At 53.4% G+C, this 21,674-nt stretch overlaps 3 protein-coding genes across 3 annotated transcripts in view; all 3 read right to left on the reverse strand.

Annotated features, from left to right (window-relative positions):
- LOC137467048 (serine/threonine-protein kinase pim-1-like) overlaps window positions 1-21,674 on the reverse strand; it is a gene marked incomplete at its 5' end in the record, with an annotated part of 261,655 nt that overhangs the window by 134,313 nt on the left and 105,668 nt on the right. The gene's annotated exons all lie outside the window — the stretch shown is intronic.
- On the reverse strand, window positions 2,682-4,826 carry LOC137467051 (uncharacterized). The gene is made up of 6 exons (XM_068178608.1): window positions 4,554-4,826; window positions 4,265-4,420; window positions 3,996-4,097; window positions 3,528-3,630; window positions 3,192-3,248; window positions 2,682-2,902 (listed from the first exon to the last, which is right to left on the reverse strand). The coding sequence occupies exons 1-6, from the start codon at window positions 4,719-4,721 to the stop codon at window positions 2,703-2,705; spliced, it is 786 nt and encodes a 261-aa protein (XP_068034709.1). The 5' UTR covers window positions 4,722-4,826; the 3' UTR covers window positions 2,682-2,702.
- On the reverse strand, window positions 5,632-7,183 carry LOC137467054 (maestro heat-like repeat-containing protein family member 9). The gene is made up of 4 exons (XM_068178610.1): window positions 7,088-7,183; window positions 6,756-6,904; window positions 6,287-6,434; window positions 5,632-6,041 (listed from the first exon to the last, which is right to left on the reverse strand). The coding sequence occupies exons 1-4, from the start codon at window positions 7,121-7,123 to the stop codon at window positions 5,745-5,747; spliced, it is 630 nt and encodes a 209-aa protein (XP_068034711.1). The 5' UTR covers window positions 7,124-7,183; the 3' UTR covers window positions 5,632-5,744.

Below are 21,674 nucleotides of genomic sequence, written 5' to 3' on the forward strand. Positions count from 1 at the left end.
CTGGTGAAGGTCTGACAGCTCTCAGAGCGTCAAATTTACGTGGCTAGAGGGTGGTGTGCAGAAAGGAGACAGAGGAGTCCTGTAAAAGTCCCTTGATTGGCATAAAGGGAGAGCGTGCATCAGGCGTGTGTCCAACGCAGTCTCCCAATCACTTGGATCAAGTAGCCTTCTTTTCTTCTTTCCCGACTGCATTTTCTTTCATTCCCTTTCCCCCTTGGCTGAGCTACTTGGAAGGTACTCGGGACTTCCCGATCTGCCCATCATGTCCCCCTCATTACGTGCCCTCTATAAAACACACGATCCACGATCATTTCAACTAGCTAAATCAATTGATATTTTTAGTGAGCTTTACTGATTGACATGGACTGCTCCTCAGCCAAGGCCATGCTAAACTCCTGAACTTAGGGAAGAAGAACAAAGACTTTATAGGATTGTGAGAGACGAGGTGACATTTTGCTGAAGCCAAAAGATTATTCAGCTAAAGAATGAAAGCTGTTGGTTCTATGTGTTGTTGTTTGTGGTTTGGATATGTTCTGGTTGGTTTGTTGGGTGTTGCTGGAGAGGGGCGGGGTTGAAGCCCTGACTAAAAAGGAATTCAGATGATGGGGGAGTAGACAGAAAAGCAGGTGGTCAGGAGAGAATGGAAGTGCCCCAGTACCGAGCCAATGGGAAAGGGGACAGGGACTGCCCCAGCCGGGAAATGCCCGAAAATTTTCCACTTTGTTGGAAGGTGTGTGTGTTCTGCTCTCGGGAGGGACATGCAAATTCGGCTCGGCTGAATCGGTATGAATGAACAGTTGTTGCCCTCATTTTTAAAAGTGTTAAGTTTTCTTTTATAGTTCTTTTGAAAGTTTTAAAGTTCTCATAAAACTTCCTTAGCCTTCTGATAATGTTTACATATTTCTACTAAAGTTCTCATGCACTGTTCATGCAAATAATAATTGTTTTACATTCTTCTTTGTGGGAGGAGAAAATTAATAGACTGTTAGTTTGACCAGTGTGGTTACAGAAGTGGCAATTTCATCCTCCAATCTACTGCCACTTTTAGAATTCTATATATTGCAAAGTCAGAAATAAAATTAACTCTTTTTCTCTCTTGAACTCATCAAGCTTCTGTGTACTCCTTTGGTGCCAAATAGCAACAAAGTTTCTTTTTGCTTTGAAGACTTTGTCCCCATTTAATTGTGTCAAAAAGCCTGTTCATTTCTAACAGGATTATAAATATTAAGTTCTTCACCCAGGGCAGATTTAAAGCCCAAACTCCCATGTCACGTCCCCCAGACTTCCGGAACATCGCCAGAGCTCCCCCAAACCCTCCTGTCAGCCCCTAGAAACGCCCCAGAGACCTCCCAACCCCTGTTTCAACCCCGCAGCTGCCTGTAACTCCCCCAAAGACCCCACCCCAGCTGCCCATAACTTCCCCAAAGCCCCCCCAAGCCCCATATCACATTCCCTGACCTCAAACAAACCCTTATTCTCCCCCCTGCCCCCCTGCAATTTCACTCACACACGGCCATGGCCTGAGGGGACACGCTGGTGGTCTTCAGGTGGGAGCTGGCCAGGGCATCCTGACCAAAGACCTGCGGAGCTTCAGCCTTTGCAGGGGAGGCTGGCAGCAGCTGCACCCCCAAAACAGCCCCTGCAGCCCCCTCAGCCATGCAGCTGCACTGCTGGATGACTGGCTCTACGTGTCTGGAGGTGCAGGGGGGGCTCGGGGCATCCTACGGTGGGCTGGTGGGATTTTCAAGAGGCTACAGGGCCAAGGGGCCTGGAGGATCTGGAAGTGCTGGGGGAATTTGGGGAAAGGGGAGGTTGGAGGGATTTGGGGAGCTGTGTCATGACTGGCTCCTTGTGTTTGGAAGTGGGAAGGGGTATCAGGGGGTCCGGGGCAATTTCTCGGGGGGCTTTGCAGGGACTATAGTGGCTGGGGGAGCTTCAGGGCATCTTGGGGGTGTGGGAGCATTTTGGAATGAGAGGGTATACGGGAGGGCTGGGGGGCAACGTGTTCTATGTCTTTAGAAGTGGGGAGGGGACTGGGGGCTGATTTTGGAGCCTCCACTGATTACTGGGTGCCCCCCTCCAGCAAAGGGCCAAGGCTGTTTTCTCCTCCCATCTGGGAGGGGGGGTGAGCTTTGAGGATCCCATCTTCAGTCGGGGGGGTCCCTTTGTCACTGAAACTGTTTGAAAATGAAACATCTCCAACAGCAAATTCAGGGTTAGAGAATCAAAGGCGTTACTTTATACTGGTCAGGACGTGCAACAGAAATCATTGCATCTACACATTGCCCGGGTGTGCAGCCAGCAACACACGGGCAGGAGGACACAGATGGCGCTTCCTGGCTGGGAGAGGGCTTGTGGCCATCTCCAGGCACCGGTCTGACAGGGATCCCCGCAGCTCCGGCCCTGCACAGCCACTCTGTCGCCAGCACAAAGGCTTCAGCAGAACCAGCAAAGGCCAAGGGGCTACTTTTCCCTTCCCCACTGCTGGCCTGGGCCGCTTGCTGAGCACAAGGACCCGTTTTCCCCTCTACCCCTGTGCTCTGCAGACCCTGGGCAGCAAATGAAAGATCCTGGGAGTCTGTCTATTACAACATATCCTACATTTTTATGCTAAGGAAAAAGGAAAATAAGGAAAGAACAATGTTGAACAAATGAAACATTGCTTCTGGCTCAGGTGGCCCCAGCAGACAGAGCTTCTGGGATCAGCTCTCTGCAGAGCTCCAGCAGTGCAGCCAGCTGAGCCCTGAGAGACGAGGCCGTGTCCTCCATGCCCTGTGGAGCTGATCATGCAGGCTGTCGAAGATGGAATATCGAGCTCTCTCTACTGCCTGGAGGACGTACAGTGTTTGAATTGCCAGGCTTCCGACGGCGACGCTGATGTCATCTGCCATGCCTTCAAGGGCTGAAAGAGAGAGGAACAGAGCCATGGTCAGTTCCCGGATCTGAGGGGACCCGAGGAGACCCCCGTTCCAGGGCCGTGCCAGCCGGCTCTAGCCATGGCCAGCAGGGAGCAGGGACCAACAGGATCAGCCCGAAGCTGCTGGCCACGAATCCCCCAGGTGGCCCTGACGTCTCTGTGTGCTCTGCCCACACCGCCCCTCGTCCGCACAGGGAGCAGAGCCCTCGGCAGCCGGGGCAGGGCTTGCAGCTCCCCCGCCAGCCCCCGCTGACAGCCCGCTGCCCTCACTCACCCTCACAGATGAGCTGGAGCTCTTCCTTCTTCCCCCTGAGGTGCTGCCCGGCCATCCCTGTGAACACAGAGCCTGTCACGGCCCAGCGGCACAGCTCCCTGCCAGCGGCGCTGCCAGCCCTGTGGCCACACGGCCTCCTGGCCCGGCAGGGCTCAGCCCGGGCCCTTGCCGCACGCTGCCGGCCCAGGGCACGGCTGCGAGAGGGCGGCAGCAGCGCCGAGGCCAGGCGGGGCTCCACGGCGCCGGGCCCGGATGGCGCTGCCGGGGCAGCAGCCGGGGCTGGGGCCGAGCTGCGGCGGGGCGGGGAGGGAAGGGGAGCCCGGGCTCACGGCTCACCGATGAACCTGATGGCCTCCTCTCGCAGGGACTGCTGCGGGCTGTCCAGGTACTGCAGGGCCCGGCGCAGGTGCTCGGCCGCTCGGCTCCTGTCGTCGGCCAGCTGCAGAGAGCGGCAGGAGGGAAGGGTTGGCGCGGGCTCAGCCCCTGTGCCGGGCGCTCCCTGCGCCCAGCCCCGGCCTCCCCTGCCCGCACAGCCCTGAGGCGCGGCCAGCAGCCGCGGGCGCCGGGCTCTGGAGGGGGCAGAGGGGCGGCTGCTGCCCCGGGAGCCGCGGCGCCGCCCCGCCCCGCGGCCCCGCCGGGCCGGGGCTCCATCGGCCCCGGCTCGGGCCCACGGGAGCCTGGAGAAGAGCCCGCGCAGCCTCTGGGTGCAGCAGCGGGCAGGGGCACAGCTGCCAGCCCACACACTGAGCACCGCGCTCAGGGGGCTTCTCCAGCCTGAGGCTGGCACTTCCAGGCCGTCCTTACCAGGCACTCGGTGAACTTCCACAGCTTCTTGTTCTTCACCAGTTTTTGAAGATCCCTCCTCTTCAGGAACTCAGCCACACAAAGCAGCGTTTCCTGAGAAACCTGGAGAGCAGCAGAGATGCGGAGATGGCCCCACAGCCCAGGGCGCAGGACCTGTGTCCCTGTGTCTCTGTGCCAAGGCCTGGAGGAGGCTGCAGCCCACGAGGCGCTAGGGCAGGAGGCAGCTGAGCCCCCTCCCAGGGGGACAGCAGCAGCCCATGAGTCCTCACCTGTGCCACATGCTGATTCTCATCATGGCAGTGGAAGAAGAGTGGCAGCAGGCTCTGGCGCACGTGTGTCTTCAGGGCCTTTTCTTCCTTTTCCAGTGGAAGAGACACCAATGTTTGGAAGAGCAGTATGGAGAGCAGCTGCACATGGCTATTGTCCTGTATGAAAGGAAGAAAAAAAGACCTCAGCATCGGCTGCACGGGGCTCAGCTTGGCTCAGGCCTGCAAATCCACAGGGCACAAAGTGTCCAGGCAGCAGTCAGTGGCCGTGGCTGGGGGCAGCGAGCCTTACGTGGTCAAAGAGTGGCAGGAGCGCCTCAACCAGCTGCAGTGCGATGGGGCTGGGTATCAGCATGGCCTTGTCCCAGAAGATAAAGCTGAGGAGCCTGACTGTCATGCTGACTATCTCTCCATCTGCGTCCCACAGGAGCTCCACAAGACTTTCAGTCAGGCTCCACATTTTTTCGCTCTGTGCGGAACACAAGTTTGTGAAATGCCATCCTGCTGCCGCAGGGCCTAGAGGCCAAAGGGCTGTTCCGAAGCACTTGGACAGTTTAACCAGGAGGCAGGAGAGCTGGGAGCAGCTGCCCCAGCGCCCAAAGCCCAGCCAAGCCCAAGCGACTGCATTCCCAAGCGCAGCCTCAGCCGCTGCCCCCTTCTCACCATCAAGGGATCATCGATGAGCACAAGAAGGGCCCTGAGCGCCAGGCGACGCCTCTCCCTGCACTCGCTCCGCAGGTGCCTTGACAAGATTTGCAGGATTCTCTTAGCACCGCGTTCACTCAAGTTCAGGCACTCAAGAACCTGAAAGGCACAGGGCAGTGACAGGGGACCTGGCCGGCAGGAGCCCGGAACAGCACAGGGCTGGGCCCAGGCAGCAGCGCAGGGCGCGGGCACCGTCCCAGGCAGCTGCGGCTACGAGAGGGCAGAGAGCTGGGAGGCAGCTGAGCGAGGCAGCGCTGGCCATCAGGCTCACCTCCACAAGGAACGCCAGGGCGGGCAGTTCCCAGCGTGGCTCCTGTGTGCTGAGCAGCCGGAGCAGGTTGCGAGCGATCCTTGAGCACAAGGGGATGGAGACACAGGACATCTCCCTGGCAGGAGAAAAAGAAACCAAGACTTTGGGCCGGGGGACAAACCTCTCCCAGGACTGACTCACAGAGGTCTGGCCTTTCCCCAGCATCCTGTAAGGGCCCTGGGCTATTTGGGAGGTGGCTCCTTGTGGGCCCCCTCCTCTCCCAGCCTTTTCCAGTCGGCTTGGCTGTTCCTCGGTGACAAGGCCCTCTGGCCCACGACCACGGGGACTGTGTGGGGCACCCTGGGCACTGAGCACAAATGTCAGAGGCAGTGGGGAGAAGGGGGTCTCACCTGGCCAGCAGACCCACGGCATAGTGGTGGGTGTCAGCACACAGCAGCGTGTCCCAGCCACACTTGCGTTCTATTGCCACCACCACATCCTCGTGCTGCATTTGGCAGAGCAGGGACTTCAGGGTCCGCACTGCAAACCTGCATGCAGAGCAAAGCCCAGGTCACGCTGGGAGCACTGGCTCCTGCCCTGGGCACCTGGCAGGGACAGGAGGACTGGCATGGAGCACCTGTTGGGGTTGGTGGCAAGGCCGTATTGCTGCTGGCATCCCTTCCAGAAGGTATCGACCTCCGCTGGCACATCCAACGTGCTGAAGAACACTTGGAAGAGCAGATGCACAAAGAGGCGGGGGAAATACACGGTCACTACATGTGGGACACAGGGCATCTGGAGGATCTTCCACATCACCACAGTTGCCTGCAAAGGACAGAGCAGCCCGAGACAGTGCTCAGTGCCGAGGTGTCCGTGTGGCAGGGCCCGAGCATGGGAGGGAGAGGCCCGGAGAGACACAGGGGGAGCACCGGGCCTGGTGGCCCTGAAGCTGCCCCGAGGCCAGGTTTCAGCCCAGCGCCTGAGGCAGGGAGGTGCAGTGGGGGAAGGAGGATGCAGAGCTGCTGGACAGGTGGCCTTGGGGCCAGCAAAGGCCAGTGTCAGAAACTCACAGCCAGGACAAAGACACCCGTTTTGTCCCCATCGGAGGTGCACGTGCTGTGCTCTGGCCAGCTCCCCAGCACATCGAGGAGTATCAGCTGCGCCGGCTCCGCAGTCCTGGGCGAGCACATGATGCTCTTCCACATGGTCAAAGCAGCTCTGTGGGGTCAGAGCTCTGTCTCAGAGGAGTCTGGGACACAGCACCGTGGCCTGGGCGGCAGCGGGGAGCTGAGCTGGCTGCCAGCCCTGCCTCTGCCCACTGCCCCTCGCCAGCAGCACCCAGACAGCCCAGCCCTGTGGGGACAGGTCCCTGAGGGCCAGCGAGGAAGCATGGCAGAAGGCTCGGGGCTGACGTGCCAGGGCTGGCAAAGGGAGCAGCCAGAGGGCCCTGGAACTCTCTGTTGGTCAGACACCTGGGACAGGCTGTACAGGCTGATGGGCTGGGGAGCCCTGAGCCCTCTGGGCAGGTGGGCCCCATACCTGTCACAGGATGGGGCCACACGCAGGAGCGTCATTACTACGTCAGCAGGCTGCTCTTTGGTGAGATCCAGCAGGGCCCTGTTCAGCCTGTGCTCAGCAAACTGATTGGCCATGAGCCACTGGTGGATGTACCTCACCATGGCAGGCACCTGGAGAAGGCACGGGGAGACTTGGAAAGCTGCCAGAGGGAGGAATGTCCCCAGCTTCCCCAGAGAAGTGCTTCCCTTGCCACCCCACTGCCATGGCCTCAAAGGCTTCCAGTGAGCAGCAGGCGTGACTTGGGAGGCCAAGCAATTCCTGGGAGGATCAAAGCCTGGCCACAGGCTGCTTACTTGCTTTGGATTGCAAAACCCCTCCTCTACGAGCATATCCAGCAGGGCAGAACAGGTCTTGGTTTTGAAGATGTGTGAATATGCTCTGAGCCCTGTGCCCACAGTGCCGGTCTCTTCCTCCCGAATCCTCTTGATGAATTTGCAAACCAGCTGTAGGAGAAGGGCAGGAAGCCAGGGATGTTCCACAGAATGCTCCAAGCGCGGTGCTCGGCTGAGCAGTGACAGCAGGCCCAGCCCAGGTGGGGATGGCTGCAGGTACCTGCGCTGTTCTGCGGAAGAGGCCACGGGTGCGTTCCTGCTCTTGTGTGCGGTCCACGGCTGCATCTGGCAAAGAGCGAGCGCAGCCTGAGCTGAGGGGCTGCGGGAGAGGCCGGAGAACACAGCCCAGCCCTGCGCTCCCCAGGTAGGAACAGCCCCGGGATGTCCCAAGGGATGGAGCACGGCTCTGGGGTGTCTGTTCTGGCCCCTATTCCGTCCTGTCCATGGGCATGTCCCCAGGGGATGGGATGGGATGGGATGGGATGGGATGGGATGGGATGGGATGGGATGGGATGGGATGGGATGGGATGGGATGCAATGGGATGGGATGCAATGGGATGCAATGGGATGGGATGGGATGGGATGCAATAGGATGCAATAGGATGCAATGGGATGGGATGTGGCCAAGCTGGCTGCAGCCACCAGCCCTGCAGCCCAGCAGCCCAGCTCTGCCACTCACCCTCCTGCAGAGGCTTGAACCGCACCACCTCTTCAGTCTCCTGTGCTGGGCCAGCTCCAGGGCCTTCTTCCTCTTCCTCCACCCAGGCCAGCTTGGGCACTCTCGGGGATCTCTGCTCCATGTCAGTGACTGGATTTGTGACGACTCACAGGAGAGATGTCTCAGAAATCTCCGAGTCAGCAAGGCCTGCAGTCGTGCCTGGAAGGCACCTTCAAGAGAGAAGCCTCAGGAAGGCTACAGGACAGCAAGTCCTGTACTCTGGTCTCGAGGGCTCCTTGCCACAAGGACAGGAGACTCCTGTCAAGGATTGTGGTCTGGCCTCGAGGGCACTGGTGGCAGGGATGGGAGATGCCTCTGGGGCACCAAGTCCCACGGTCTGCCCTCGAGGACACCTGCAGAAGAGAAGCCTTGGGAAGGCTACGGGTCACCAAGTCCTGTGGTCTGGCCTCGAGGTCAGCTGCAGGAATAGCACCTCGGAAAACTCTGGGTCAGACACGAACAAGTGTGCTGTGCGGGGGCCCCTCACAGCACCGCTCTGTCCCGTCCTGTCCCGTCGCGTGCTCCGAGCACTGTGGTGTGGCCTTGTCACCGCCAGCTCCTATGTCACCCCGTGTCACAAAGGGCCCTTGGACACGCTGTCCCGTTCCATGCCACGGTGACCATGCTGCACCATGTCACAAAGGGCCCCTGCACACACTGCCCCCTGCCCTGGGACCACCCCCAGCCCACCCAAAGTGGCTCAGGTTGGAAGGAATCCCTCACCCCAAGTGTCTAAGACAGCCCGACAGGATCTTTAGGAGCGGCTGAAACCATCAGCAAACGCTGCCCTGCTCTGCGGGCTCAGGGCAGCAGAAGGAGGCCCCAGGGCTGCCGACGCAGCTGCGCTGGGAAGGGCATGGGGCCTTCCACAGAAGCTGGCACGGCCTCCTTGGGACACGTCCTGGCTGGTGGCCATCCTAAGCGTGGCCGTGTGACACAGACGAGGAACGTGTGGGCCAGGGCAGGAATGCTGCTCTGACCCCTTGCGCCCGGGGAGCGCTGACATCAGCAGATGTGGCAGGGTCCCTGCCCAAGCAGACCTGCCACCCCCGAGCCCTGGCAGCACCAGTGCCTGTCTCCTGCCCCAGAGACCTGTGCCCGTGGGGGGCTTCTGTGCCAGAGGGAGCCAAAGCCCACGTGCACTGGGGGCTGCGCTCCTGCCTGCAGGGGCTGTTGGCAGGAGCACCTGGAGCAACTGCTGGCAACACTTGGGTCTCTGTCAGAAGCTCTTACTCCATGCTGAAATTATCTTCTCATTGAAGTTATTGCCTTCAGCACAAAACCACCTCAGCGGCGAAGGCACAGAAGAATCTGGCAAGTAAGAATCCTCAGTTCAGGAATGCTTTACTTCCCATTGCTCGACTCAAGTAGTTCCAAAAAGTTGCAAACTTCCCAAATTAATTGGGATGGCCTGAGGAGGTGAAGATTTGTAATTTTGCTTCCCATCTCAAAGCAGCAACTCATTTGCCTTAACTTCATCCACTGAAGGTCACTTTACAGAACATAACACTACACAAAAAAAGGGCAAAAAACAAGGGCCATTCTTTGGTTTTCTAGGAAGGGATGATAATATCCTAATTCTCTTAAGGAATAAAAACTCTCAAGAAATGAGAGTCCACTCAGTGGTACAAAAGTAGCCCAAAGAAATGAGTAGATTACAAAAGGGCTAATCCTCCCCCTGGTACAGATTTCTAAGTGGCCAGTAAAGTACAGCTCTCCCCTCTTGTTCCCTGCAGGAGAATCAGGACCATGAAGAGGAAAAGTCACAGATATTCTTTCTGCCCTCCCTAACCAAAGCTGTGCCAAAGCACAGATGCTGCCTTCAAACTGACTCAAATTCCAGCCTAGACCTCTCACCTTCCAGACAACTCCTTTTCCAACACCCCCCCAACACCAACCCCCCCAGACTCCCACACAGAAGCCCTCAACACCCCGCCAGGAGCCCCAGCTGTCCCCATCCCTCCGCAGAGCTTTCCCACCCTCCAGCAAACGCCCTGGTTCCCTGCAGGTGCCGTGGGATGGCACTCAGGAGGATCTGCTCCAAGGCCTTCCCCTGGAGCACGCTCAGGCTGCCAGGCCTATGGATCCTGGATCATCCTTCCCACCGAGCCTTCCCGTGCACGGCTGTTCCATTTGCACCTTTGCGCTCAGCTCGGACTTCTCCACTTCACCAGGAGTGCTGGGAAAGGATGGAGAGCAGCCGGGCAAGCTCTTTCTCCAGCTCCCTCTTTACCCTTGGGGAGGGAGAACATTCCACAGGAAAGCAACTGGTGCCACAAGGAGCGGGTGGCCTCAGGCACCTTTGGGGATGAAACAAGGCCTTTGTTTGACATAAGTAAGCACAAGGAATTCACATGAGTAAACAAGTAATTAGCACAGACATACCTAAGTACTTAGCACCAGTTAGCATAAGAAGAACCTGGTGGCCTAACTTGACATAAGAGTGACCTGACAAAAAGCTTTAGACATAGTCTACCAGAAGAACTAAGGGCAAGTGTGGAATCAGCCCTGTGCAGGGAAGCTGTGATGAAGACTTTGTGCTGCTTTGGGGCATCGAGACCGCTCCTGGCCAGCGCCTGGAAATCAGCTTCAAGTTTGGGAATCAGACACCATGTATTTCTAACCCCCGCCTATCAAATCACCACAGCCGTGTAAAGAAGGACGGTATGTTTGATACATTCCTACATCAACCCACTGAAATTTATATGTGGCAGAGAAACATTTTAGTGGGTGCAGACCCCTGCCCTCCCGCCAGGTCAATAAAAGGGCTTTTGGTAGACCATACATTTGGCTGCCGATTTGTTTGAACGAGGGAGACCCCTCAGGACTGCTGTATCCTGAGGGAACACCATTGGCCTTGGCCTGTAGGCACCTGCACAAGCTTAAAATCAGCTGCCTCAGCTTCCAGGACCTCTCTTGGCCAGCATCCTGACGTGGATGCAGGACTGCTGTGAGGCACTGCTGGGACCCAGCGGGACAGGACCGGCTGTCTCGTGTCCACGCAGCACCCCTCACACAGCCAGGGCCATCCCAAAACCAGACAAACACTCACGTGTCAGCAGAGGGGAGCAAGGAGCACTGGGCTCCTCTCAGGGTATCTCAGCTGGGCTGGCTCCACAACACACCCCCACTCTCAGGCCTGCTGATGCCCAGCTGCCAGAAATGCCTACCTTGTTCTCTCCAGGATGTACAGGGAGAGCCAATGAGCAGGACGCCTTGGGAGGCAAACCTTCCCAGCCTTTTCTGAGGCCAGGGACACACCAAGATCAGCCAAGACTCTCCACGCTGCCTGGCCCACACAGCCCAGCTCTGTGCTGGCCCTGGGCCACAGCAGCTTCCACCAAGCAAGAGGCAAATGCACATTGCCAAGAGTTGAAACACAGCAGACAGGGAAGAGGTGAAAAGTGTGTGTGTAAAGGCCTTTTAATTCACAGCTCTCAGAGAGAGCTCTGGGGCTCACGGCTGGACAGAGATGCTCCTGCTCATGCCTCTGTCCAAAGGGGGAACACACCCTGCTGCAGGTGCTTGGGTTGGTCTCTGCAGGTCCAGGCAGATGCCAAACCCGCTCTTCACAGCCTTCTCCCTTCCCTTGCCACTCTGCCACAGAGAGCCAAAGGGGGACCCTTGCACCTACCTCACTGGGAGCTCCCTGGGAAGCACTTTCCTTGAGAAGCAAGCCCTTTTCCTCCAAAGGCATTTCCCCAAATGAAGCTTTCTTGGGCAACACCAACACACTCTTAAGAAAAGCTGGAAAGGCTTAATGACTTCAGGTCCTTTCAGGACAGGCACTCCAGCTGTAGCTCATATTCTCCCAAGTGTGTTTCCAGGTGGAGGTTCAGAGGGGCAGCCCCAGGCCCTCTACAAACACAAGCTGCCCGCTGCCTCTTCACCTGCCTCAACTCCTGCCTGCGGTCACGGCACCAAAACCAGGCTGTTCCAGCCAGAGCCCAGAGCCCTGTTCCCGCAGGAAGCTGTTGCCAGCACCTTCCAGGACTCTCCGCTGTGCATGCAGAGCTTTTCATGCCCGCTCCCAACAGGCTTTGGAAGGCAGAGCACAGCCTGGCTGGCTCTGCCACCAGCACAGCCCAAACACTGGTGGAGGAAGAAGCAGCAGGGGTTGTTTTGCGGCCATGCCCAAGAGAAACTGGAAGGGTGCCCTCCCTCTGGTCTCACTTGGTTGGCTTTCTGACTGGCTCTGAGCCTGGGGCTGCCATTGCTCAGTTGTGGGGACCAGAACCACACCCGGGATCCCGGCACTGCCTGACCGTGCTCCAGGCACTCTGTGCAGAGATAAACAGTGTGTATCAAGCTTAAAAGGGGCCTTGACCAAAAGGGCTGCTGGTAAGCTGCTCAGAGACATCTGGTGCACAGCTCAGTCCCTGTGTGAGTAAAGGTTTGGGGCTTGCAAGCAGCCGCCAGCCAAGCGTGGCCAGAGGGAGGGGGAAGGGTCCATTTGCCAATAGAGCGGCAGGAAGAAGGGATCCACTAGTGATCCTGGGGGTGGGTCAAGTGAATCTGGACCTTAATGCTGTGATTCTACTTACTGCTATTGTGCGCTTGTGGTGTCTGGACATTGTGGTTAATGTAGGTGGGTTTTTGTGATTGTGTGAGTGAGTGCCTTTGTGGGCTCAGTTATAGGAAGGAGGGGGCGAGTGAGTGAGTGTACCCATGGTGCGGGGCGGGGAGGCTCTGCCCACTAGTGAGGCGGCCAAGTGAGGCCCAGGGTGCTGGCTGGGAGGCTGTGTGGGCAGATAGCATCCCACGGGGAGGCAGCTGGGGAGAAGCAGAGCAAGCAAAGAAGTGTGGGTGAGGACACGTGGCATGTTTGAATGTGTTTGTGTAGATTGTGCATGTTTTAACTGTGGCTAGACGAACTGAGAGGATTCCACTGCCTCAGTGGTTCGGGTTTGACCCCTGGGAGTTTGTAAATCCAGTGAATCACTGGATAGATAAAGGGGATGAACAGGTTTATTTAGAGGGACTTTATTGGACCTCAGCTAATGGTAACATAAAGGTAATTTACATCGTTTCTCTAGATTGGAAGCAACCCACTGTGGAGAATTTAGAAATTCATGAAGGAGTAAGTGGAATAGCCTGCCTTTGTGGGCAATTCTTGGGAGCCTTGGGCACCTCGAGAGACTGGCACCCTCCATGGGCACTATTGCAGTGCGGAGTTTGTGAGAGGCGTTGGTATTGCTGTTCAGCAGGCGGCGGGGCATATGCTCTGAGTGTGGATGGATGTTTCCTAATTGAGCCCATTTTGAACCTCAGATTTTAAAGCTTGTGTGTGGAAAATCACATCTGGTACCTGTAACCTGGGGTTGCACGTGGGAGGAGAATTGGGAAAGGACTGTGAGGCTTTGTGAAGAGAGTTTTGGGTGAAAGTGAGAAGGAGAAGGAGATAATGGGAACTCAGCAGAGCAAAGAAGTTACCCCAAGCTAGCTCTTTGGGGTGTATCTTAACCCACTGGAAAGAAGTCACCAGTAGGGGGGGATTGGAGAACAAGATTTAATCCAACACTGCATGCGGTGGTGGCCATTATACAGGCTGGAAGATTGAGCCAAGTGGCCACCGGCAGGAACTTTAGATTGTAATACCTTGTTGCAGTTAATGCGGTTTTTAAGACAGGAAGGAAGTAGGATGAGGTCTCTTATGCTGATATGTTTCTTGCCTTACGAAATCATCTGGAATGGGAGAGGCACTGTGGGCTCAGCGCTCCCTCAGACCCACTGGTGTTAGCCCTTGAGAAGGAAAACAAAGGAAATAGAGGGCAAATTAAGCAATGTTGCTCAGCGTGCAGCATAGGACAGCCATGTACCAAATCAGATAAGGTCTACCGTGCTGCAGCTCAAGAACAAGATACAATAGATTTGCTGAAAGTGCCTCCTAGGAGACGGGAGGATGAGGATGAGGATGAGGATGAGGTGGACTTTCCAAAAAAAGAGGATGCAGGCTTGGAAGGGACATCTACTCAAACCCACTCCCCTCCTGGCAGTCCGGTTTTGTCCAGAACCAGGAGACAAGCAGTGTTACAGGCCGCTCTGCGAGAGGCAGTGGGACCAGAAGGAGGGAGACTGATGGTTAAAGTACCATTCTCCACCCCTGATCTAGAGGCGTGGGAAAGGATTGCTAAAAATTACCACAGCAACCTGACACTTATTGTGAACCATTTACAATATGTTATCAAACAACACAACCCAGATTGGAGAGACACCCAGGTATTACTGGATACTTTCACTGAAACAGAAAAGCAGCTGATCCTGAGAACAGCAGGGGCTTTGGCAGAGGATCACCGTAAAAGCCAGTGATTGGATGTAAGAGAATTTTTCCCTCTCCAAGGGATCCTAAATGGGATCCAAATATATCGGCAGAGTTACAGAGATTAGTAGATTATCAAGATTGGATAGCACTGGGAGTGGAGAGAGCTATCCCAAACACCAAAAAATGGTCTGTCCTGTATTCTATTAAGCAGGGGCCTTCCGAGACTCCATCTGAGTTTCTAGAGTGTCTAAGGGATGCTATGCATTGCCATGCATCATTAGACCTGGGGTCTGAGATAGGAATTGTGGTGCGGAGAATCACAAATGGGACATCTCGCCATGATCAATATGATCAAGTGAAGCCAATTTTATTGTACAGAGGCCTGTATTTATAATCAGTTCTGCTGTGCAAGAGTCTCTAGCTAATACATGATTGGTTAATCCTAGCTGTTTATGCGTCTAAAATTAAATGCTGGTTGGATCACCCGATTCTTCATGCGTCTTGCTTTGGTTGTCTGGCCCACCCTGAGTTCTCTTTTTTATTTTGCTGACAACTTTGCGGATTCCTCTGACTTCTTCTTTTCCTGTCGTCAAGGATTCACTGACCCCGTTTCTAGAACTGGTTCCTTTGTTACCAGAAGGCTGGACTGTGCATCTGCTGAATGTGTCCATTGTCCTGCAAAAAATCCTCAACAGGGGATGTTCTATTAGTTCCAGAAGCAGGGTGAAATCTATTAGGGTGGGATTTACAGGTGCAGTTAGACATTGGAGTACTGCCAGAGGAAGGAAAAATGGTGGTTAAACTTCTCCAATTAACAGAAGAGAATGAGGACAAAATTCATGAGATGGTGTGGGCAAAACCAAAAAATCAAGGTAAATTGAACATGAAACCTGTAGTAATAAAAACAGTTGATGAGAACCATCCAGTTCAGGTATGACAATACCCACTCTCCCTGGAAGGGAGACAAGGACTGCAGCTGGCCACCCAGGACCTACTTGAGTAGGGTGCCTTAGAACCATGTATGTCCCCCATAATACACCTGTTTTACCAGTAAAGAAGTCTGATGGGACTTACAAGCTTGTCCAAGATTTAAGAGAAGTTAACAAAAGAACAGTGAATCAGTACCCAGTAGTGCCTAAGCCCTATACACTACTGAGTAATATCCCCCCAGCACACCAGTGGTTTAGTGTGACAGACCTAAAAGATGCCTTTTGGGCATGTCCACTGGCAGGAGAAAGTAGGGATATGTTTGCCTCTGAATGGGAGGACCCCGATTCAGGGAGAAAGCAACAGCTTCGGTGGACTAGGTTACCACAAGGGTTTTCCAAATCCCCAAACCAAACAATTCTCCATCAAACCTGTGATAAAGATCATCCAGTATGGAGATGATTTGCTTCTCTCAGGACGGGAAGAAAACAAAGTTCGAGAATCCACCATAGCATTGTTAAGTTTTCTGGGGAACCAAGGACTTTGAGTATCAAAAGGGAAACTCCAATTTGTAGAGAGGGAAGTAAAATGCCTAGGACGTGTGATTTGTCAAGGGAGCCAGTGGCTGAACCCTGAGAGAAGTGCAGGGATTGCCTCACTCCCACGGCCAAAATCTAAGAGAGAAGTCAGAGGGCTTTTAGGCCTGTTGGGATAGTGTAGGCTATGGATTGAAGGATACATGCAGGCCATCAGGTTCTTGTTTGAAAAGTTAATAGAAGAAGAGATAAGGTGGGAAGAAGACGACAAGCAAATTTTGAAGCTTTAAAGAGAAAATTAGTCAGTGCAGCAGCATTGAGTCTTCCTGCCTTAGACAAACCCTTCTATCTGTTTGTGGATATAGAAAAAGGGGCAGCACATGGAGTGTTAGCCCAGGACCGGGGAGGATCCAGGAAACCAGTGGCCTGTTTATCAAAACTGCAAGACCCTGCCAGCTGGGGGTGGCCAACCTGCATTCAGGCGGTGGCAGCGAGCACCCTACTCGTAGAAGAAAGCAAAAAATTAACCTCTGGGGGAAAATTGAAAATATATACCACTCACTCAGTAAGGAGTATCCTCAGCTAAAAGGCTGAGAAATGGCTCACTGATTCCCAAGTGCTAAAATATGAAGCCATCCTAATAGACAATGGATAATTAGAGTTAATTGTGAGTAACCAACTGAACCCTGCCGAGTTTTTAGATGGAAATCCAGGTGAGGAATTAATATATAATTGCCTAGAGGTTATAAATTATCAAACTAAAGTAAGAGAGGACCTAACACATCAACCATTCCAAGGAGGGAAATGATTGTACATTGATGGATTTCCACAGGTAATCCGGGGACAATGGGTATCAGGATACATTATAGTAGATGAAGAGTTAGTGGCCCTAGAAAAAGAAAAGTTACCTTCCAACTGGTCAGCCCAAGCATGTGAGTTGTATGCCCTAAAGCAAACTCTGGAAATATTAGCACAGAAAAGAGGAACAATATATACAGACTCAAAATATGCTTTTGGAGTAGTGCATGCCTATGGGAAAATCTGGGAAGAGTGTGGGCTATTAAATTCAATGGGGAAAGGAACTAAAAACTTATTTTAGAAGTGATAGAAACCTTACAAATACCAGAAGAATTGGCAGTAGTATATGTTAAAGGACATAAAAAAGGGGTGACTCAAGAAGAACAAGGGAACCATTTAGCAGATTTAGACGCTAAGAATTCAGCCAAATCAGGGTCAGAAAAACTAATGATAGCATTAACCCCTATGGGAGAAATAGAAGAAGTTCCCGTATTCAGTGAGACAGAAGAGAAAGAATTCCTTAGAATAGGAGCTAAGAATGATAACAAAGGGAAGTGGAGATTAGCAGATGGGAGACAAATGTTGAATAAACTCCTTGCCAGGAAAATGTTAGAAGGCATACATGGAACAACACATTGGGGTACACAAGCGCTAAGTGATCAATTTCTAAGGGACTGGGGCTGCATTGGAATTTTTTTGGGATAGCTAAGCAAGTAACTGAAAGGTGTGTGATATGCCAACAAGTGAGTCAGAAAATCATGAGGAAAACACCCAGAGGAGGGCAAGAACTAGCCTTAAGACCCTGTCAAAACATCCAAGTAGACTTTACCGAGCTTCCCCATGTACAACGGTGGAAGTTTTTACTAGTGATAGTAGGCAACTTGACTCACTGGGTAGAGGCGGTACCCACGGTTAAAGCCAATGCCAATGTTGTGAGTAAAACACTTCTAGAATCAATCATTCCCCAATATGGGATGGTGAACAGGATTGATTCAGACCAAGGAACTCATTTCACCTCTAAAATATTGCAAAAAGTTGTTCAAACCCTGGGAGTAAATGGGAATTACATAATCCATGGCATCCACAGAGTTCTGGTCACACTGAGAGGATGAATCAAACTCTTAAAAGAGCTCTAGTTGAGCTGATGACTGAAACCCACGTCATAGATAAAATGTCTCCCTTTGTCCTTATTAAAAATTAGAAACCAACCCCGGTCAGATCTGGGGGTGTCACCCTATGAAATGACATTTGGTTACCCTTTTTGACCTCACCCCAGAGCATTGCCATCTATGAGGAAGGGGAAGCCAATGCCAAGAAATATGTTATGTCTATAGGAGAAACCTTACAAGGGCTAAGACATAAAGGAGCAATTCCTCAAACTAACACCCTGGATTTCAGAATCCATAATGTTAATTCTGGGGATTGGATCAAGTAATGATCAAGTCATGGAGAGATCAACCTCTAACTCCTCAGTGGGAAGGTCCCTTTCAGGCACTGTTCATCACCGAATCAGCCGTGTGAACTGCAGAGTGGGGATGGACTCATGCCAACAGATGGACTCATGCCAACAGTTAAAGGCCCGGTAGAAGAACCCAAAGAGTGAACTACAACATCCAGACTGGGTGAAACGAGATTGACTCTTAAGCAGAGACGGAAAGACAACCAGAAAGACACCAAGATGCCCAAAGTCAAGCTTCCACCAACCAGTTTGAGGACTGTCTTCCTGTGTTAATGGGTGAGAATTATCAGCATCTGTTGATGGGAAGTACACAAGGGTCCGTAAAAGGTGATGGGACAGCTTCTTTAAGAAAATAAGACAAAGGAAGCAGGGCAAGACCCCTTTGTTCACTACCAAGAAGACCCCATAGCCCTGCTGTGGGTAGCAACCCCGTAGGCATGGTAAGGTAGGGACAAAAGGCCATATTGGACCTCTGTAATTCCCCAACTGTCTTTGAATACAAAAGGGACTGGAGGGCGAGACCGAGCTGGCCTCTGGACCCCTAAGATACAATGACTATGGGTCGCAACCACATAGGCACGGTAGATGGGAGTCAGAGCCATACTGGACCTCTGTAAGGCCCTTTTGTCCATTCCAAATAAGTGTGTCTAAGGAAAACCTGAGATTTTTCTCCTGTTCCCACTGTCCTTGCCCACATCAACAGCTGCTAGTATGACTCATTCAAGAGAGAGAGAATTTTTTTAATGTAATTGTTCAAGCAAAATGACTTATAGAAAAAGAAAAGGGGGTTTGTTATAGATGGGTAATCCTATTGTTGACTCTCACAATTAAGGGGTGAATATTAAGTATATGTTAAGAGAAGTTGTGTAGGTGTATAGTTATCTTTCCCCTCCCTCTTGCATTGTTATCACGGGATGCCCTCAGTAGTCAAGGCATTTGGGAGGGTCGGCTTGTTGCTATGGCAGCGCCTGACCTCCAATCAAGCTGTAAGAAAGTGATCTCCACCACTGGACAGCGAAGAAGAAGTGGATTGACAAGACTTTGGGAGGGGCTAGAGGTATCAAAGACAGAGCATCCATTTTGTAGATGAGCACAGGGTGACTGAATGCTTTGCTTCTGGCACTATATTTATTCTTTATTCACTCTTCTGTTGTATTTTGATAAGGTCGTAATAAACCATTTACATTTGTGAAAGTGAAAATAGTTTCTCACATGGGGTTAGGGAATGTGGGGCAAGGTGTCCACACTGGGTCAGACCTCAAGTTAAACTTCTCTGACCTGGCCAGACCTATTTAGGAGCGGCCCTACATCAATATCAATCACAGAATGCTGCAATCACCTCTTCTCTAATGAGAACAGTAATAAAAGACACTCTTTAAAATAGGAATACATATTTCTTAGAAGCTCTTTGAAATATTTCTCCATAACTGTATAAGGAAACCTTCTTAATGAACTACATTAGAGCAGAGGGAAATCAAGGCAGAGCCATGGTTTGTCAGAAGTTGCTTGATCCTAATGAGCCCTGTGGTGCATTTGGAGCTGAGCCCTGGAACCTCAAGGCCTGAGAGGAGATTGCACAAACCTTTCCAGGAGTCAAAGTCAGAGGAAAAACCCAAAATGTCTCAAAGCATTAATGGGTGCCACTGAGGTCCATCCCAAACACAGGCTCCTCATGGACTCCTTGGAGGAGAGAACTGGAGGCCAGGATGGTAAAAAAAAAAGTCTCAGAAACTCAGTGTGGAAAGGAAAATCCAAAGTACCTTAAACTCCTTGAGTATCTCAAAGCATCAATGAGCCCCACTGAGTGTCAGTACAAAGCTCTCAAGGGACACGTTAAAGCAGATAATTGGGGCCATGATTGCACAAACCTCTCACAGAGTCTGGATCAAAAGGGAAACACCAAGTACCTTAAAAGAACTGAAGTACCTTGAAGCATTAATGAGCCCCACTGAGTGTTGTTCCTGACAAAGCCTCTCCAGGGACTAATTACAGCAGATAATTGGAGGCCATGATTGCACAAAGCTCTCAGAGACTCCAAGGCAAAAGCCAAAGCCAAAGTCCTTTGAAAAACCTGCAGTCCCTGGGAGCATGAAGGAGCCCCCAGGGCCATTCCTGAGCAAGGCTCCCCAGGGACTCCTTCCAGCAGATCCTTGAGGCCACTGGGATGTGGGCTAGGGGGGGATGCTGAGGGCAGGAAAAGGGGGTGACAGTGCCCAGACTGGCTGGGGCTGTGCCAGGAGGCCCCAGCCTCAGGACAAGGTGTCTCCTCACGGCCCTTGGTGGCACGGCCCTTGGTGGCACAGATGCTGCTGTGCCCCAGGGCACCAAGACTTGGCTTCTCTTTGTCCCCACCTGTCATCAGTGCCTCCAGTTCTCTGCTCTGCCTGGGGCCTGGGGACACTTTCTCAGTCGTGTCCCTCAGTGGAACCCATTAAAAGTCAAAGAAACTTTGGAGCTGGATTCTGTCTTGGAGTTCTGGAGAGGTTTCTGCAGCTCCCTCTCAGGGCCTGATGTTCAGGGCCTGAGCACAAAGCCCCAGAGGGTCATTAAAGTCCTTGTGCTGTGTCTGTGCTGCTGAGCTGGGCTCCTGGCACAGAGGGTGATCCTGGTAACCAAGGAGAGCTTCAAAAGCACATTTCTCTGGATGAGCAGCTCTTCTCCCAGCCCAGCAGGGCTGGGGCACTGCCTGCAGCCAGCCCGGGCACAGCACAGAGGCACAGAGAGCTTCCATCAGTCAGGGCTGGGAAGGTGCTGAGAAGTGCCTGGGGCAGAATCAGTGCCAGCCCTTGGCACAGGAACCTCTGGCTGCAGGACAATGCAGCTGCAGCTCCTGGAGTGATCTCCTACAGCTGGAACATCCCAATGCCCACAGACCCTGTGAGTACATTCTCTGATCATCTCTTGTGCAGAGCAGCCAGGGGTGCCCAGGGCTGTCCTGCAAAGCAGGGTCCTGCAGCTCAGGGTGCTGTGCTGGGCCAGGGACTCTGCTGCCTGCCAGGGACAGCTCTCAGCCGGCCCGGGGAGCTGCTCCCAGCGCGGGGGGACAAAATGTGGGTGGAAGGAGACAGCTGGAAAGGCTGGAAAGTGTTCTTCTTGTGTGGTGAGGATTCTGTATTGCTCAGGATTGCTCCCAGCATGACATTTACCTCCAGAACATTTCCAAGCATATTAAACAGGGAGCACAGCCAGTCATGGGCTACAAAATGGGAAAATCCTGCATTTTTAGTGTACTGATCTGTGTTGCCTGTATGGGAAATTGCACATAGATATTCATTTCTCAGTTCACCATGAGAAATATAAAAAAATTGTCTCAGATCTGAATAAACCAGGCAGTGACAGAAATGAGCACAGGGCCCCTTAGAGGCAGCATCAGTGCTGCTTTTCCAGCCTCCTCAGGGTTGCTCTGACATTGCCATCAGAGCCTGCAGAGCCAGAGCTGCCCCTGGGCAGTGCCTGAGCTGGGAGGGGTCTGCAGGGCAGAGCTGAGCCCCCAGGGCTGGGCTGGGCTCTGGCAGCACTGGCAGGGCCCAGCCCTGGGCACAGGGGAGCAGCTGCTGGCAGGGACAGCTCCAGGCAGCAGAGCCCTGGGCAGGCAGGGGGGGGAAGTGCCCCCAAGCTGTGCTGGGATATTTAAAGTCCTCTCCAAACCCAACTATTCCATGATTACTTTTATTACAGAACCCCATGTGCAGCCACAGCCAATGTCCAACAGCAGCTCCAACAGCCACTTCCTCCTGCTGGCACTGGCAGACGCGCGGCAGCTGCAGCTCCTGCATTTCTGCCTCTTCCTGGGCCTCTCCCTGGCTGCCCTCCTGGGCAACGGCCTCATCATCAGCGCCGTAGCCTGC

This window comes from Anomalospiza imberbis, unplaced genomic scaffold, assembly GCF_031753505.1.
Source record: "Anomalospiza imberbis isolate Cuckoo-Finch-1a 21T00152 unplaced genomic scaffold, ASM3175350v1 scaffold_51, whole genome shotgun sequence".
Classification (NCBI taxonomy): Eukaryota; Metazoa; Chordata; class Aves; order Passeriformes; family Viduidae; genus Anomalospiza; species Anomalospiza imberbis.